This window comes from Aptenodytes patagonicus, chromosome 4 (assembly GCF_965638725.1).
Source record: "Aptenodytes patagonicus chromosome 4, bAptPat1.pri.cur, whole genome shotgun sequence".
Taxonomy (NCBI): Eukaryota; Metazoa; Chordata; class Aves; order Sphenisciformes; family Spheniscidae; genus Aptenodytes; species Aptenodytes patagonicus.
The window spans coordinates 48,518,203-48,537,050 of record NC_134952.1 but is presented as its reverse complement, the minus strand read 5'-3'; the positions used below and the strand labels follow the sequence as shown (position 1 = coordinate 48,537,050).

The 18,848-nt window shown below is 40.4% G+C and overlaps 1 protein-coding gene across 3 annotated transcripts in view; it reads left to right on the top strand.

Moving 5' to 3' along the window:
- Positions 1-18,643, top strand: part of GLRB (glycine receptor beta) — a 52,822-nt gene extending 34,179 nt beyond the window's left edge. For all 3 annotated transcript variants that reach the window (XM_076336631.1, XM_076336632.1, XM_076336633.1), the window contains exons 9-10: positions 5,106-5,398; positions 15,662-18,643. In XM_076336631.1, the coding sequence (XP_076192746.1) occupies positions 5,106-5,398; positions 15,662-15,958 (590 nt within the window). In that variant the 3' untranslated portion in view covers positions 15,959-18,643. The remainder of the gene's footprint in view (positions 1-5,105; positions 5,399-15,661) is intronic.
- Positions 18,644-18,848: the final 205 nt, after the last annotated feature.

The following is an 18,848-nucleotide window of genomic DNA, read 5'->3' as shown; positions in this document are numbered from 1 at the left end:
GGTGTGTCGATAAGCACTGGAGACCCTTGGAGTCAGGATCTGCCACATCACCTTACCAGCCCGTGTCTGTGGTCAGTAGAGTCTTGCAGTAGTAGGTAGCTGAAATCCCTGTGTTAAGAGCCAGCTGGAGCAGGAAGGGTGCCTGCTGAGTTTTGTTAGGTGGAAAAGCGTCCACATACCCGCTGGCCTGAGCCCCACTTCTCCCATCTCAGGTCATCTACCATGCCTTTTCCTCCTCCAGTGATATGATGGGCAAAATAAAGTAAGTAAGTAAGTAAGTGCTCTAAAAAATTTGGAGAACCATGACTGGAGTGCTACTTCTGGCTTCTGAGTCAATGCTGGCTACCTTGCTCTAATTAAATGTAACAAAACCACTGTTTCATTACATTTATTGTATCTTTTTTCTAGGGTTCTGTTTCAGAATACAAATCAGCTTTATTTTTCTTGACCTTTAAAAATATTAATAGTTACTTGGGGAGGAGTCACAATGTGTATCTGTTTGATAGCAAGTAACAAATATAATCTCTTACCTTGAAAAGTAGCAAGGATGCATTCCATAATGCGAAACATAAGACATTTTAAGGAAAAAAAAAAAGTGTGAGGAACATGTAGCGTGCCTTAAATTAAAAAGATAGAAACAAGAACTGGAAATATTTTTCAGGTAGTGAGCTCCAATATGATCAAAACCTGAGCTGTATTTCTACTTTTATAATCCTGCACTTCAAATAGCTGACCGGACAGGATTAGTAATTATATATTAGATTTGTAAGAGGTATAGTGCTGATTTATGTGACATGGATGTCTTTGTGACTGAACATGCATGCTTATTTATTGTTGGGTTTTTTTTCATTTATTATAAGTGTTTATCGGCTCCTTTATGTATTAGCATTTATGAAATAAGGCATTTTCAAAGATACTAACCATTGGCCTGCTTACGTGACTTTTCCTGACTCCCCGGAGAAGCGAAACCCACTAAATCTGACCATCCTTTAGTCATGAGTCAGTATTTAGTAACGCAAGTTGATAGCACTGTCACTGGGGTAAGTTTTATGTTTCTCTATTTTGCAAGGGGGTGACAAACTAACTCTTCTAGCTACATCCTTGAAGATAGTTGACCTTGAAATCTAACAAGATTAATATTTCTTTGTCAAGTGGATGACATCCAATCCCAAAAAAGTGTTACCAATGGCCACTACACTCTCAATAGCTAGATACAGATCTCATCAGATGAGAAGCTACTTCAGATTTACTTACGAATATCTTAATACAGTCTTCCTTAGAATTAAGTACAGTGGGCTACTGCTCCCATGGCTAGGCATCTCAGAAGCTTCCAGGTGTTTTAGGGATACAAGATACTTTGCAAACCAGTAAGCAGAATATGTTTTTGTGGGCTGATTAATGTTCTGGGAGAAGGATGTATGTTTGTTTGAAGAAAAAGCCTTTGTCCATGCAGGAACTAAATAAGTTGCAAGCTCTGTAACATTTCACCCGGTTGGAACATCTGGTGGTAGGGAAGTCCACAAAGGACTGGTACCTGGACAGCTGTGGCTGAGCAACATAAAGGCTGATGTCACTGAATGCTTCTTTCTAATTAAATGCTGGTGTTTCACTTTCTGATGAGCCCCACAGAGGGCTCTCCAGTTCTTTACAGGTGGACAGTGTGCCAGCATCTGTTTAAAAAATCCCTTTCTTTCCTTCACTGCCGTGATCCCCAAAGGGAGTGAGATCTTTCCTGGAGCTGTAGGGATCTGAGGGACGTCGGACTTCTCTCCACGCGCAGCGGCCTGACAGCGTGGAGCATTAGTCCAGAGTGCAGGTGGGAGTACAACAGGGTAACTGAAGGCTTGGCGTAGTGATGATATATTCCACACGTACAAAGGACAGCTAGATCTGAGGCCAGGCATGCCCCCGCCCCGTCACTCCTGTCCTAAGATCTGTCTTAGGAACTTAGTCATAAAATTGTAAAAAATGTAGGGTCTCAGAGGAAGATGTAAAGATATATGTTAGAACTGTAGCACGAAGAAGGATTGGCAAGAGTATGTCTTTTAGTTTATGAAGTTTAATGAGAGAAGAGAATGTATTAGAGATATCAAATTATAAGGAAGGAAGATGGAATATTACCTTTTTCAATAACATTAGTGAGATGAAGCCAGACATTTTTAAAGCAGTAATATAAACCAGAAAATACTGTTTTATACAGCATATAATTAACCTGTGGAATTCACTGCCAGGAGATAGTGCTGAGGCCAGTAAGTTTGATGGATTCAAAAAAGGGAGATTTATTTATCTGGCACCACGTGCTGAAGTGCTTTGCTGGATTGGCATTTTCTGATACTATCCACGTGTAACCTTAGGCAGTATTTTTAAAATAGTAGCTCTGTACAATCATGCTTTAGGCTGGGAGCTAACTAACCTTACTGATAAGGTAAACTTTGCCATCAAGAGGGATGCCACACTAGGGGCAAAACTGCAGAGGTATTTCCTAGAAAGGCCAACTTTCCCTTTACTTTCCAAGTGTAGAGGAAGGAGCTCTGTCCCTTCTCTTTAGTGCTTCCTGAGAAGAAAAGGGGGATTTTTTTGTTTCCCTTTTTTTTTTTTAATAATTAATCTTGCAGTTTATTTATTCATTCTCCTCACTCAGTTTGAGCCTGGGCTTTGGACTGTGTTAGGTAAGTACCTAGTGCAGCTGCTGCCAGAGGTGCAACTTACAACTCTGGTGCTAGGGTCTCCAAGGCCATGCCAACTCTGATCTGGCAGCAAATGGTTGCTTAATAGAATATTGCTGTGCTTCTATCTCACTTCATTGTTACCTTGAAAACCTAGAAGTTTCTCAGAGTCTGAAAACGAACTTTTCATCCTAGGAATCCAGGCAAATGGAAATTAGCGGCAGGTCACCATGACCTCAATTGCTCTACTGAACAAACTGATGAAAGCGCCACTAAAATTTTTCAGCTAGCAGAATTTACAAGTTAGTTTTGTAGAATTAAATCCAAGATTGTAAGATCTAGTATTTTAAGCTCTACAAAGTGGTTGTACAAATGTTTTAAGCAGCAGGCATGATAATAATACTCGCATATTAAGATGGTAAACACTTTAAAAGTTAGTAGGAAAAAAATTACAATATCCAAGATGTTGAGCCAGTCCATATCATTGGTTAATTTGGTTATTCATGGTAAGGGTAGAGGCTGCCTTTCAGAAGCCTAGCATAGACATGGCATGGTACTTGATACAGTACACTGTTAGAGAACGAATAGAAAGCTGGGCATAGGCAGAGGTGGCCTTTATATGTTAAGAGGCAGTACAGCCTTATTTGTACTTGTTATTGCAGTTCATTACGATCCATAATTAGTGTTCAGCCCAAGACAGCTGGTGTTGGTCAGTGAAAATAAATTTATTAAAAAGAAGACTATTCTATGCTGACTTTCCTTATATAGATCCTTAACATATCCTTATGGGCATGTTTATACTTGAATGCGTCAGATACAGTAGATCAAAAATAAACCAGGTGGGCACTGAGGTTTGTTTGTTCAGTACTTGCCATGTCTTTATGATCTGACATAGCACATCTGGCCATCCTGTATTATCCCAGTGGACAAAAAAATCCAGCTTTGCAATGATACATTGTTATTACACATTTCAAAATAAAACATCATAAGATTCTGTATTTTAAAATTATATGACTGTAATGATTTCTTTATAGTTTCTCTTCAGTGAAAGTATAGTTTCACGATACGGCTAGTAAGTTGCCCATTTGAGATTAACAAACACCAAATAAATTATCATATCAATCTTATTGAAATCCAAATGGGAACAGCAGCAAAATAATGATATGTTATTTATGATTAACTAGAATTTAATACTTTCATATGCCAATACAGATACTTTCAGTTTTATTAACAATTTCACATCCTCAGTTACTTAAAATGGATCTGAAGAAAATTATCTCTCTATGATTTACAGGTTTTTTTCATGCTTTGGATAGCACACGTGACCAATATAAGAAACATAGTCAAGACTAACTATCTCCTTTTGGCCAACATTTTCTATAGACATCATTACATTTCATGAAGCTACCCACTCATAACTAAAGAAGATTTTTATCATTAGCGTTCACAAAACCAAAACGGGACATTCTGACTGGGAGGGTGAAATAAGTTTTCCCCACATGACAGCCATTTCTGAAGTTCGCTTTTTCCAAATGTAGCTGTTCATGCTACATTTGCCATTTCATAGGAGCCTTTTTGAGATCAGGCTTGTATTTTGTCTCTTGCAATGTGAGCCCTGTGTTGATGGTGACGTTTGGAAGCCTTGTAAGGAGCAGTGCTTGTTGGAACCTAGTTTGATGATGAGTGTGACCTTTCAACAGCCTTTGCAGATGTATTTTTTTTTCATGATAAGGGTTTCCTGAAAAGCCCTTTATCTAGAAATCTTCCTCTAGATCCTGGAAGCTGAAATAGGGCATGATTGTAGACCCTCAGTCACCTCAGTGTTTTCATCTTCACAGTCAGTTGGGAACACAGACTTTTTAATGTGCTGGTACAGTTTTGCTCTTTAGCAAAAAGTTCCCTTTCAGCCTAAGTTTTGCATATCACACTTGTGGACAGGTCATTCAGAGAATTGCCCCTGCTGTAGCACAGTTCAGATTTCTGGGACAACAGTAGCTCTTCAAGTCTAATTTAAAGGACTTGGAGTCTTTTGATTTAAGTATCATATATTTCTCTTCCATCTTGCCGGACTTAGTTGCACATTGTAGGATAAGGCTCTGGAAAGGCCATTTCCCAGTTGTGTGACGTGTGATGAAGCAGGAAAACCACAGCAACCAGTTTAGCCTCACTTATTTCTTTCTCCATTTATAAAATGAAGGTACTCATTACTAATAATTCATCACTAACTGCAATATCCTACATGAGTATTCAGTTTAACTTGTTCATTAACTGAAGGCATGTGCACTTTGTCTACCTGCTGCAAAATACACCGACCGCATTGTGAAGTCCCATTCACCGTTACAAAACATCATTCAGTGTTGTCTGTTTCAGAGGAAGAGCACAGCCAGCGTCAGTAAGGGTAAGTCTTCTTTAATCAATATATTGTTTTTCTTTCCGTAGGTATTTTCTCAGTGCTCAGCTTGGCATCTGAATGTACCACTCTTGCCGCTGAACTTCCCAAAGTGTCTTATGTGAAGGCCTTAGATGTCTGGCTGATTGTTTGCCTTCTCTTTGGGTTTGCATCCCTGGTGGAGTATGCGGTGGTCCAGGTAATGCTAAACAATCCAAAGAGAATTGAAGCTGAAAAAGCAAAGATTGCCAAGGCAGAGCAAGTGGAAGGGAAGGGTGGAAATGCTGCCAAGAAGAACACTGTGAATGGCACAGGGACTCCTGTCCATATCAGCACTTTACAGGTAGGAGCTGCGAAGCTGTGTACGCAAAATCAGCATTATCCTCTGTTAACGCGATTCCAGGAATATACTGTCGTAATAGTTTTGGATACTGCTTAATCTTAGAAGTTGCCAAGACGTTAAAAACATGCTGGTCATTAATGGCTAGCAATCTGACCAATTGGTCCCTAGAGATTTGGGGTCAGAGGTACTAAATGAAAAATTTGTCTTTTAATATCCTAGCGCCATGGTTGCTGCTGAGCTTCAGGTAAATAAAGTAGCAAGCAGCTTTACAGTTGCTATTTTTCTCATAATAAATAGCAGCTGTCAAGCTGTAACTATTCAGAGGACAGGACTCTCAGTCAGTATTTGCTGAGAGCATACTCAAATAACACCCGTCTCATTGCTTTCCCCGGGATGGCCACAGCTGCACCGCATTGCATGTCAAGCATCTCTGAAGCCAGGGATCCAGAAGTCTTGGCATTTGTAAACAAAAGACAGGTCTCTCTGTCTGTCAAACAGTTCCTGCATTTCTTGTGTTGCCAGATAGAGTTTATGGGTAAATTGTGACCAGATCTCATTATATGGATAAAGATGAGATGTACGTCTTAGCTCAGGCCAGTTTTCCATCATAATGGTAGCTTCCCGGTGTTGTATAACTCCCCCTTTGTGCTCCAAGAGTTATCAGACATCCCAGGCCAACTGCCCTCAGTCCTGAGTGATATTTAAATGACATTTATTCTACAGAAGAAAATACATTATGCTACAATATATGAAATATGAATTTGGCTTATAGTTTTCAATGACTCAGCAATTTAGATGTGTAAAATAAAGCTATTAGGCTTTATTGGGAGTGTGTAATGTGACTGTAAAGCTTCTTTAAGGAGGGAGTCGTTTATGTCAGAATGGCAGCAACCCTGTCCTAGTATCAAGCTGGCATTGCCCCATAACAAATTACCTCCAGTCCAGAGGAACTGCAGGTATTGCAGAGTGGTGCACTTGACTACTATAATTCATATCTGGTAGAAGAGTCTCCTGGGAACTGTTTTGGCAGGCAACCAGGCTCAGCTTAGCGCAACCCCATGTCTGCTTTCACTTGGGTCACAAGTAATTCCCCAAGCCGAGGCAACGTGGGAACTGAGTAGAAGGAAAGATGGGTCCGCTATAGTTTTGCTTCCCCTGAACGGAATGTGATATTTTTGTGTTCAGCAATTTGCAGGTCCCAAATTCAGCTGTTTCTTGTGACAGAATAGTTGCAACAGTCCAGCAGAGCAGCATAAAATCTATTTATTCCTATTTCAAGTACTTAACAAGTGTAAGTGTACAGCTTGATCAATTACAAGATTAACAAAAAACTACAGTTTTTCAGTAGTGTGAACAAAACCAAATTGCTAAATTACTGACTCTCCTCGGTGTATACACTGTTTAAGGTGCTTGCCATTGCCATAGCCATAAGGAGAATAAAATGATAACTTTTATCACCTATGCTATCCTTTCATCTTTTAATAAGTTTTTTCAAGAAGGCAAGTTTGGCTGTACAGTGCATTTTAAGACTTAGAGGAAGGGGAGTCATTGTCCACAAAAATTAAGCAACATTCCCCATGAATGGTGTCTAGCAGTAGGCCGAAGGTTTTTAAGATTCAGACCTCAGTCTGCCCTCCAAGATCTTGCAGTGTCAGCTCCAGAATCTCATGTTTGACCTGCATTTTTCAGGGTCTTCCCAATTTGTTATCAGAGACCTTTAACATTTCAATTTCTATATCTCTGCAACAATTATCTGTTGGTTTTATATAGAGTCTTGGGCATGCGTAGCTTCTGATGATCTTTATACAGAGTTACAAAACATTTGGAAGATATTGGACGTATTGGAAATACGTATTCATTGCTGTAAAAGCTGGTCATGTGGCTGAGTGGTCACCTCCCCTCATGGTTAGTGATCCAGCTTGTATCCAGCCACCTGCTTTGAAATATAGCCTACCTGAGGAAAGGTGCCCTGGGCTGGTAATTTCTGGGAAGATCACCAGGCTGAGACAGAAAAAGCTCTCAGACGGATGAGTCATTTGACATCAGGATGTGGTAGGACAGTGATGCTAGATTCTATGTATTTGAATGCTATAAATCTACCTAGCTGAAAACTCCCTCTCTGAACCAGCTACCGCATAGGAGTACTTTGAAAGTTCTTAGCCCTGGAGAAGCCTGTACTAAACTCCTAAGTCAGAACAGGTCTAAATCTTTCAGTAGCTTTGGCTCCTAATCCAAAGCTAGGCCTGCCCCACAAAATTCGGATCGCTCCCATGCAGACCTAGTAATGATCAAGTAGAAAATGCATTTGTCATACGGCAAATATGCGAGGGAGGGAAACATTAGAGAAACAGGTAATGGAAAAAACCTGTATGTTGAAAGGCATAAAGAATACGAAACAAAAAGAGGCCAGAGTGCTGTCCCATAACTTCAGGAGCTGTTTCTCATCAGGGTTGTGTGGGATTGTGTGTGAGGAGAGAGCAAATACTGTGCTAAATGTCTGGAAAGACTTAGGTGAACCAATGTATAGCTTTAGGAGAAAAGGAGGACAACTTGGAACTGCATCCCTGACATGAGTGTGCATCCTATAGAAATGTTGGAGGATGTCCTCTTTCCACGTAGGAAGTGACAGTAAGGCAAAAGTGACTGAGGGTGTAGCTGGAAATCTCACCATAGCTAGGCTTGAAGCAGTAGATAGACCAGATGGGGCTCAAAGGTAAAGCCAGCAGGAAAGACCTGGAAGCAGAAGACTCCAAGTGGGGAAAAACAGAGAGCATGAATAATTGCATTTATAAATGTTTCTCCAGCTTAAATGAAGCACTTATTTATTATGAGACATTAACTGAATGGTGCTGATACATATCTGTAAGTTATTAGAGGGGAATCAAGTTTAAAAAGAGAAAGTGCTTTATTTCACTTTAAAATGCCCCTGATCCCGATGCCAGGCCAGTTTGCGAGCGTTTCCCGAGCAGCAAGTTGCGCTCTTGCTGCCTCTCACAGCCATGCAGCATTGCAGCAGTGATGTCTCTGCAGGAGATTTGGGGAAGGGGCCAGTACAGCGCGGTTGTTGGGGTGGGAAGGTCCCGGGCGTGGGGAGGATCGAAGGGAGCGCAGGGAAGCAAGTGGGGTGGTCAGACATCCCTGGTTCCAGCCCTCATGGAACAACTTGCTTTCATGTGCTCGCTCCATTTGTGAAAGATAAAAATGTCAGCTGGTCTGGAGACTTGGCATGTTTGATATTAGTAAAAAACAAGCCATAACAAAAACAGGTGATCATACTTAAAAATACAAGCGGCCGTTGTTCCTTTTTTATGACAAGAAATTGGGTAAAAGGATAAACTTTTCAGCATATCTGAAAAATTAAAAGCTTGATGCCATTCGTAATTGAAGGTGAGGAGAAGAGATCCCCTGGAAGAAGAGGGTCCACCTGCAAGTTTTCAGTAGGAAGCATGCTGTGTCAGTAAAGTCAGTGATCACGACCGATAGTCACCAACAGCAACAGAGAAGATGGCAGGATGAAAACAATGCTCACAATCTGAGATCAGCCAAAGATGGAGAAAGCCTTCCGTGGATGCATAGCTACTTCTCCTCTCCACCAAATCCTGCGTACTGGCTGACGTAAAAGCTGTATGTTGCCAGCATACGCCAAACGCATGAGTTCATGCTTTATGAGTCATGCCCCCACCAACAAAAACCCTTGAAATGTCAGTGCCATTTTAAGCCCACAGGTTTATCGATACGACTGTCTGATTAAAGTCGAGTGGTCCACCTGGCAAGATCAACCTGAATCTGTAGAAAAAAGAGAAAATTCAACATAAGCACTTCTGCTGTGTTTGCTAGGAGCTACAATGGCTATGCATTTACAGGCAAGAAGCCATGAGAAAGAACAGTTTCGCTCCCTTAGTTCATAGTGGCTGCAAGTAGACGCTGTTCTAAGCAGAGAGGAAAATTATGCAACCTGGGGGTAACTGCTGGCACTGGCTTTTTATTGGGAATCCTCAGTAGGAGTTTGCGTGTGTTTCCTAGCAATGTAACATCATACAGTGAGAAAAACAAGCAACAAGGGAAATGTTTTGAAGATGAATCAGTTTCTTTTTGCTTTCACTGGTGGCGTGATTACAGGGAGAGATTGCACTGTTAACTATAACAACACCCCTCGATTTGAAAAGTCACATTTTCATCAAGCCCATTTATAGAAGCTGTCCCCCACAGATAATGTGCTGATGACTGGAGAGAACATTTGCTAAAAAAATGGTTCTGGCAGATGATGGATGGTGCTATGCAAGTGGTAATAGCTCTAAACCCAGTTATTTTTAAAGAGGAGTAGTGCTATTGCTTGTCTTACCTTGTCAGAGCTGCATCTAGGCGCTGAAACCTGATATGGGTTATGTTCATCTCTACTGATTTATAATATACCTGACCACTGGTGGTGACCTGTGGTGACGTGATCCTCCCATATTGTCTTTTCCCCTCAAGTGACACTCCAGACTCAGACTTTTCTTGTAGAACCACCAGAAACCCAGTTTACATTTTATCTTGTACACAAAACCACAGGCTGCAATCTATTTTAATAGTTCTGACAGCATTTCAGGTACAGGGTAGGTACTTTCTGCTCTAGTGACTCACGTATCCATCCTTGGAGATAATTCAGAACATGACTGCAAAAAGGCCCCAAGCAATCCGCTTTGAGTCTGGGTTGGACTAGATGATCTCCAGAGGTCCCTGCCAACCTCAGCTATGCTGTGATTCTGTGATATTTTATGTGTAAATTTTTTTTGTGCTGTACTTTGCCATTAGTGGGGTAATGAGAATTTGCAAGGAACATAATATTTGGAATGTGATAGCAAATTCCTGCTGAGCTGCACCAGAAAACATATTCAGTCTGAATACACACTAATGCTAAAAAATCATTACTTTATTGATGATCTGCGTCTATCTTTATGGCAAGAGCAAGAGAAGAGCACAAAACAAGTAGAAGAAAGATTAATGACAGAGTTTGTTAGAACTACTCCTTCATCTTGATGGAAGACTCTTACACAAATGGCAGCACTAGTGACAGACCTGCATGCCAAGAGAGGTTGGGTGCAGCAGGAGAAATGATTTTATGGCAGAGAAGAGGTGCTGTGTAGGGCAGAGAATGCTGCATTACAGTAGGGAGGCACTTCAGCCTGAGGGACGCATGCTGAGCTTGAGAGGCTGCCAGTGCTGTAGCATGTTTGAAGCTTTGCTAGAAATTTTGGACAATACACGTCTGCTCTCAAAAATTCTTGAATCCAAAATGATGGCATTTTATATTACACTTCATCCTGACAGATAAAGAGGATATGATCACAGGATGAAGAGTCAATTGAAAAGGATCTTTATTCTATTTGCACAAAACAAATTTAGTCAAGTCCTGGTATTTTTGGTGCTGTGAAAGGACAGATTTCACAAATTTGAAAACTATTTTTTCTCATCTGGGTGGAAGAATTTAAACAAAAAAATATGAATGATGCTGGTGAGCTATCTAACAAGATTCAAAACAGCTACAGACCAGAAGGGAAGCTATACTAATTTAAAAAAACCCAACAAACAGCACAATTGAAAACGAACTCCCCAAAGTTTGAAAACTAACTCAGCTTCAAGCATTTCTCTTTTCTTCTCACTAGCAAATGGCGAAGTTGATAGCAATTAATACAAGTTGAAATCCAGACAATAGGTGTCGATAACAAAAGGGATGTATGGTTAGCATAATTGAGGGCAATAGGAAGTTACTTTGCATGTATAGCAAGAATTCAAAAACCAGTAACGAGTATTGGTCCAATACTAGGTAGAGATGCCGTAAGTATCAAGAATTAGCAGAAAAGGCAAAAGTGTTGAACAAATATTCTGCTCTGTGTTTGGGGAAAAGCCAGATATATTCAATCAGATGATGGAATAGCTTTCATTGACAGTAGCTAATGAGGATATTAAACAGTAGCTATTAAAGTTAGACATTTTACAGTTGAGATTTCAGCTTAAGTTGCATCTAGGATTTTTTAAAGAGCTGGTCCCTGAGTGCTGTGGAACATTAATGTTGATTTTTTATAAATCCCTTAAAACTGGGAGGGTTCCAAAAGACAGCAAGAAGCTAACATCGTGCCAGTACTTTTAAAGGCTAAGTGGCATAACATGAATAATTATAAGCCTGACATCAATCAGTGGAAAATATTGCATAGCTAACAGTGGGCTGACTAATAATTATTATTCATAATTATTAATTATAATTAATATTATTCATAATTCAGCCCCACGTTAGCTAATAAATTTAAATGGGTCAGTGAAATTAAAGCTGATCTGTGTGTTTATTGATTTAATCAAACTGAATATAATTTTTTAAAAGATCGTCAATTCAGTTGACAGAGGTAATGATGTGGAGGTAAGAAACTCTGAAGAACATTTGACTTGGCTTCATATGTCAGCCTGGTTACATCATCTGAATTATGCAAAATCAAGGTTAGATTTGTTACCATCTGTAAGTACCAGCAGTTAATCAGACTAACTACAGTCATGCCTTGTGACTGAAAATTGAAGCCAAATAAATTCAGGTTAGAAATAAGGTACATATGTTTGTGAGAAACAAGGTCATGGAAAAAATTCTTCATTCTGGATTTTTTAAAGGAAAATCTGGTATAAGTAGTTTGGGCTGTGAATGTGGAGAGTGATGAGGAGCGCCAGAAGCAGCAGAGGCAGTGATGGAGAGCTAGTTCCCCCTCTCTGCCAGGCTGCGTGCACAGGCAGCGCTTCTTTCTTCTTCTCTTTCCCCACTTTCTTATCACATTATTCCCCTAACTCCACAAGCAAAGGCTTTCTGAGCCAGGTATGGCCCTGCCGCAGTGGCACGCACGGCGCAGCTCTGAACGCCACAGCATCCAGGGCAGTGGCAGGTGCTGAGCTTGGCAGTGGGCACCCATCAGCCTGAATTTTGTAAAAGGTGAGAAAGGATCATCGCAAGGGACCTTCTGGCTTCTAGGAGTCATTTTTAGGTATTTCCGAGCTCTTCATCAAAAGGCAGGTGTCCTGTCCAACATACCAAACCTAGACAAGGTGGCCCAGTCCTGGGAGAAACGGGAACTAGGTCTGTGTTTTGGGCCAAGCCCTCAGAGCCACGTCACCTTCCCATGCCCTCCTCAGCCCCTCCGCCTCCATGCTGGAGGAACGAGGAGCAGCTGCCCGGCTCCATCGGGGGTGTGGGGAGGCCCTGCGCTATTACAGCAGCCTTCCCTTCCCAAACAGCTGCTCCCCATCCCCTGCAGGGGAAAAGCCATCGATCTGACGGAAGCATCCTGCAGGCTGGGTCTGGCCCACGGGTCATGATGCTGAGGCAGGATAAGGCAAATGATATCCAATATTTTCCAGGGCCAAGTTCTGTGTCAGGATGAAGTCAAAAGGATATTAATATTTAACAATGTTTTACTTTCTTTACAAGTCTTCAGTGTAGTGCTCTAAAATCAAGTCCTGCGGTATCATTTTCCACAGAAATGGTTCCTGCAGCCTTTGGTAAGTGTCAGGAATATCGTTACACTTCTAGCACAAACCAAGACAGGGTGAATAAAAAGCAGATAAACTACTTTTAATATATATTATCTCACTTTGTTTAGGGAAAGCTGTAGGTCAACTGAAGCAAATTTAGATTAAAACAACAGAAATATTGGAGAGTTGAAGAGATGTACGAGAAGAAATTTAAAAATATGTCTAGGCAGTGACTGAATGCAGAAAATAGAAGCACATTAGATTTGTAAAGCCAGGGAAATGAAAGAAATTATTTTTTAAATTAACATATACTTACTGAAGAAAAATTTGGGCCAGGTTGCTCTTACAAGGGAAATTGTGTCACCCTGATAAATCAGTACTACAGCTGACACTAAACTAAGCAGAGCTCTGCGTGAACATGCTGCGAACAGTCCTCCGCTTGTAAGGCACAGGTGACCTAGAAGCCATTCCCTCAGTTCTCTGTCCCGCAGGTGAATGAGAACTGACTTGTAACAGCTTTTAGGGGAGCACCCTCTAGATACTGCAGTTGGAACAGGAATATTCTGTATTGTAAATGAGAGCGCTTAGGCTACAATTAGTGTCACTGAGTTTTACAATATATCGCTGGTAGTATGAGGAATGGACTACAAGTTTGCAAATCCAAAAGAAGGCTTATAATTTCATACGTGATTCTATTTCTTGTAATGGCTTTACTAAATCTTGCTAGTTTTGACCATGAAAAAAATGTCATATTCCTGTGACTCTTCAGTCAACATGCACCCCAGTCCTGCAAATTCCCCTTTCACTGCACAAGGGTCTGCTTTCTGTCTTTATTACCCATATTGTTGGCTATGATCTGATTGGAAGGAACCTCTCGGATCACTGAGTGACAGCCCCCATGTCACCCAGGGTCACATAATCATACATGTCTCAGTCACCACCTTACTAGACAGTTTGCCCCTGCTACTCCAATATTGAATACCGTCCCAGACTGTCAGCTCTTTGATGACTGGGAAGCAGTTGCAGGAAATTTATAAATATAGTTTTGCCTTACCATCGTGGAACACCTATCTTGTTTTTCTTTTTTATAACCTGTAATCTTGGTTTTGTTATGTAACCTGCACCTCAGTTTTAGTGCATTGGTTTCAAAATTTACTGTTTTCCTGAGAAATATGAGTCTGGCAACTCCTGGCTGAGGGAACAGTGCCGTGCTTCTCTTCCACCTTGCACCAGAATCAGCCTTGTCAGTAGCAGGAGTAAAAGCCCCAGTTGAAGTTTAGGTCTCTTCCTGACTACCACAGTTCTTTTCGTCCAGGGTACCTTGACAGTTGTCCTAGAGAAGCTAATAATGTTCTCCAGAATGTTTTTCATTCATCCATAAGTCTGGTACTGTATTTCACTATTATTACTTTAATTACAAAATGTGACGATGCAAATATCCCGAACCATCAGCCTAAGACTACAGAAAACTCAGAGGTGGAAAGAGCTGAGAGTAAAATGCCTGAAGGCTTTGTGGAGGAGAGAGAGGCAGCTTTTGGAAGAACCAAGTTTTAGTGTGTCTGTGGCTCCAGGAAGCCCTAAGGAAACTTATGATAATGTCAGTTGCCCACGTGTATAACCTGATTTGTAAAGCAGCATTTTTTCCAACTAACTCTCAGGTTATATATGTGAACAAATGGCATTATTAATAATGCAGTTAAGTTCATAACCTGTATTCTTTTTTTTTCTTTTTTTTTTTTTTCTTTTTTTTTCCTGCTTTACTGTATAGGCCAATTGAAATGAAACTTTGGGAGAGATTTACCCAAGTCGCAAAGCACAGCACCTTGCAAGTGGTCTCCTCAAGCTCCCTGAACAGTGTGTGGGTGGTCCTTCTAGAGATTTGTTGTACCTGAAATACAAACTTTATAAAATCCAAGGAAGCAAATGTAGGAACACTCTTTTTTTCCCCAAAAAACACTTTCGTTTGAAGGGCACCGAATACTTTTTTTCTTTTAAATGTTCATTGTATGTGCCAGTGCGATTGCCTGGTCTGTGAAAGAGAATCATTCACCTGGGGCTACCCCATAGCACAGTAGTACCTGATCCCCAAGAGCACTGATGGAGCTGTAGGAAAGACAGGTATTCAGTTGCTGGATTTAGATTTCCCAGATACACGGTTCTCCAGTGTACCGATGGGAAGCGCTGAGAACGGTATCAGCATCTTTGTTACCTGTCTTTAGAGAGGCACCAAGGACTGCAGGTACAAAGAAAGTGCCTTCTGGCCATGCAAGGTGGTCACCCTAGGATGAGATATAGGATCTTGAGCTGGCTACTATGTAGAACCAGAATAGACTTTAATTGTTGCATCAAAGAGTGAATTTTAGGGTTAATTCTGACTGTAGCTTCCAGGCCTCAGAAAAATGTAAGTATCGAATAGTATCTGTCCTGCAGGTTCATCAGCACAGAACCGATTTCCAAAAATACTCTACAGAAATATTCTCTCCCCTTCTGTCGTCTTAAAATGAAGGAGTCTAACTATAGCAGGTTGCACAGCATGAGGCATCTTGTGCATGAAAAATTACACAATTATGAATGTTTGGATTAGTTTATATGATTGACTGATCATCCTTAAGTACTTTCTAACGCAACCATTCAGCAAATTAGGCTGATGTAATGTATCCCTATCAACAAGTAATTTCCTATATGTTTGTTTGTGGTGTTCTCTAGCAGCTGCATTAAGTTTGTTAATGAAATATGGTGAGTAGATCATGATTCCCCTCACTCTTTATTTCATAGGTTGGTGAGACCAGATGCAAAAAAGTTTGTACTTCGAAATCTGATCTGAGATCCAATGATTTCAGCATTGTTGGAAGCTTGCCAAGGGATTTTGAATTATCGAATTATGACTGTTATGGGAAGCCCATTGAAGTCAACAATGGGCTCGGGAAATCTCAAGCCAAGAACAACAAGAAGCCTCCTCCTCCCAAGCCTGTCATTCCATCAGCCGCAAAGAGAATCGATCTTTATGCAAGAGCACTGTTCCCTTTTTGCTTCTTGTTCTTCAACGTCATATACTGGTCCATATATTTATGATAAATCTTTTATTTATTTTTTTCATATGTGTAAAATATATCCCATTTCATTACCCCTTCCCAGTCATGAAGGCCACTGTGTGAAATTATTTGCATTTGCAAAGCAATATGTTGCATTTTGATGCCATGCGATTGTACTGAACATATGGCATCTGAAATTTGAATGAAAGCATGACACTGCAATGTCTGTGCTCCAACCAACCTTGTATATAAATGTACAGCATACATCCTGCTTTAGGCATATATATGAAGGACGATGCATACTACATTATAAAGCTGAATAACACTTTTCAGTTAGTAGTAACATACAGAGATTTAAAGTGTTTCTGACCATGAAACTGATGTGCACGTTGAGTATTATTAAAATCAGTATTCTAGTATATGTAGTATTTAACAGCTTTTCTGCTAATTTCCAGAGGGAAAAAAAAACAAACATCTTGTTCTTGTCTCATTTTAGATGGCACTGGTGAAGGAAAAGCTAAGTTGTAATTCATATTATTTAGACTTTGTAAGTGAAGGCAGCATTCAATACGCTGATCTTGTCTATGTGGAAAAATAAAGATCAGAGAATTACTAATTTTGTAAAATCAGCTCATTTAGAAAAAAAAAACCAACAATTGTATCCATCAAGCAGGCACACTTAAGTGTGTGAGAATATGCTGACAATAAAACATTGGGCCAAATTTTGACTGCTGTTTTCTTAGGCACAAACTAGATACGATATGTCAAAAACAAACAGGCCGCTTTCTAGACTAAAGGTATCAGGAGTTTTGGAGAAACATCACAAGATGCAGTTCAGTGTCAGGTTGTTACACTTTTTTGCATTACTCTGTCCTCTGACTCATCTTCTGTAGCATCTGGCAAGCCTGCAGTATATGTCACAATTTTTTTGTTGTTGCATCGGATACATCTTACTCAATTTGTTTTGTTTATCCCCTTGAAAGCTTTCAGTTTAAACAAACCAGTTGTTGTCAAGATGAAATCCCATTTTTACCACTAGTTATACTTTTTTTGTTTGCCTGTTGTAGCACAGATGACCAAAGCTAGCACCTAGCCACCAGCAGAAGTGAAGAAGTGTCTAAAGGGCTGAGACTCTTACATACATCATGAGTCCTTGTGCCTATGTGTTAATTAATGGCTGCCCTCACCAACTCATTGATTCGGCTGCTACTTTTTGGAGAATAAGGTCCTATGCGTGAATCTGCTCTGATAGGAGACTGCTCTCCATTTTCCAGAGGAAACCCCGTGACATGGAGACTACAGAAACATGATCTCCCCAGGGTGCGCAGGGCAGGACCTGTGGTCTCCCGTGGGTGCCAGGGTGCACCCCTTCCTAAGGGCAAGTCATGAGGTGAAACGCAACCAAAAGAAAGCTGCTTGTATGTAGGCATCTGAGTAGCGTGTGTTCCCCGGGAGCACACAGGGACTGTGCCTCAGCCCTTGTGAGTGTGCCATAGGAAACCATGTCTCTTGTAAAGCTGGGGCAACACAGTTAGTTAAAATATTAAAATAAGACAGTTCTCACTAACTTGGCAATTCATAAAAGGAAATATGGATTATTGGCTCCTCATGGGCGAGGAAGGGAACTGAGTTAAAGACCTGAAGCCTTCCATAGTGAGGAAACAGACACAATCACACTGTTGTGCTACATTTCCAGCTCATCCAGGATGCGCTGAGCCAATGCAGACCACAAGTGGACTGTTGGATCACTTGGGTATTGCCCCCCACGTGAATGTCGTCCACATATGGCGAGCCTGCACAACCCAGAAGGTCAAAAGTGGGAACATAAAAAGAGCGAAGCATGCTATGCTGGCTTCACTGGGCATCTGGCGGATCTGCACGTGCCCAGGGTTTTTTGTAACCACTGCCACTTTGTGGTCAACACCCTGGTTGCAACGATTCATGTTTGGGTTGAAGAGATCTGCTCTTCAGAATATGGTCATGCGCTTTCCGCCAGCTTCCCGGCCACTTCCTCGTGGAGGTTTCAGGAAGCCACTTTACCAGGCGGCCACCGTTTGTCCTTTGGATTTCTTTTCAATCAGAGGAAATGGAAGGGAAATCCCAAATGTTACTGAACCGTGTTGAATCAGAGGAAAAAAAATATATATATCTTTAAGGTCCAGTTCAAAGTTTCAATATTTCTGTCTGTTGAAGGTATTTACAGAATTGTCAGAGACTCTGAGAAGCAGTAAGGATAATTCAAAGAGAGGAAGGAAGGGAGGGGTAATTTTTCTATATACAATCAGAGTGCTATATTTATAGACATTATTTATTCTCATACTTGTATTTTTTCTTGCAGTACTGGAAGGCAAGAAAATAATTACCCTGTGTTGGAAATTATATGAATTTTGGAAGATAATTTTCTTGTTAGAACTCTTATTAAATGATTTATCTGTAATTAATGTCCACATTCTATCTGTATAATCTCAGTTATAGATTTTATTGTTAAATTAATCTTTTTCCTTCTTGCTTTCCTGCTTACTTGACAGCTTTTGTGTTTTATCATAAAACATTTAATCAATAATACACTGTAATTGCTTTCCAACTCACACGAAAGGAAGCAAAAGGAATGTATATTGTTAAGATAAAGGCTTTTCGTTCATTACAGCACAAAAACTAAGGACAGAAGCAAAGTTTAACAGCAAATTCGAAACAAAATTTAAAATAAACCAGTATCAGCTATGAAGTATTAATTTTCTTTTCACTTACACTAGATAATATTGCAGTATTTGTATTACCTCGGAATATATTAACTTGTCCTACTGAGCAGTAATAATTGATTTATTTTATTTTTCTTCTTTACACTAAAGGTCATTGAGAGTTTTGCATACCATAGCACATTATGGTCCTCCAGCACCCTCTAGTTGTAAAATTCTGCCTGTTGACTTATT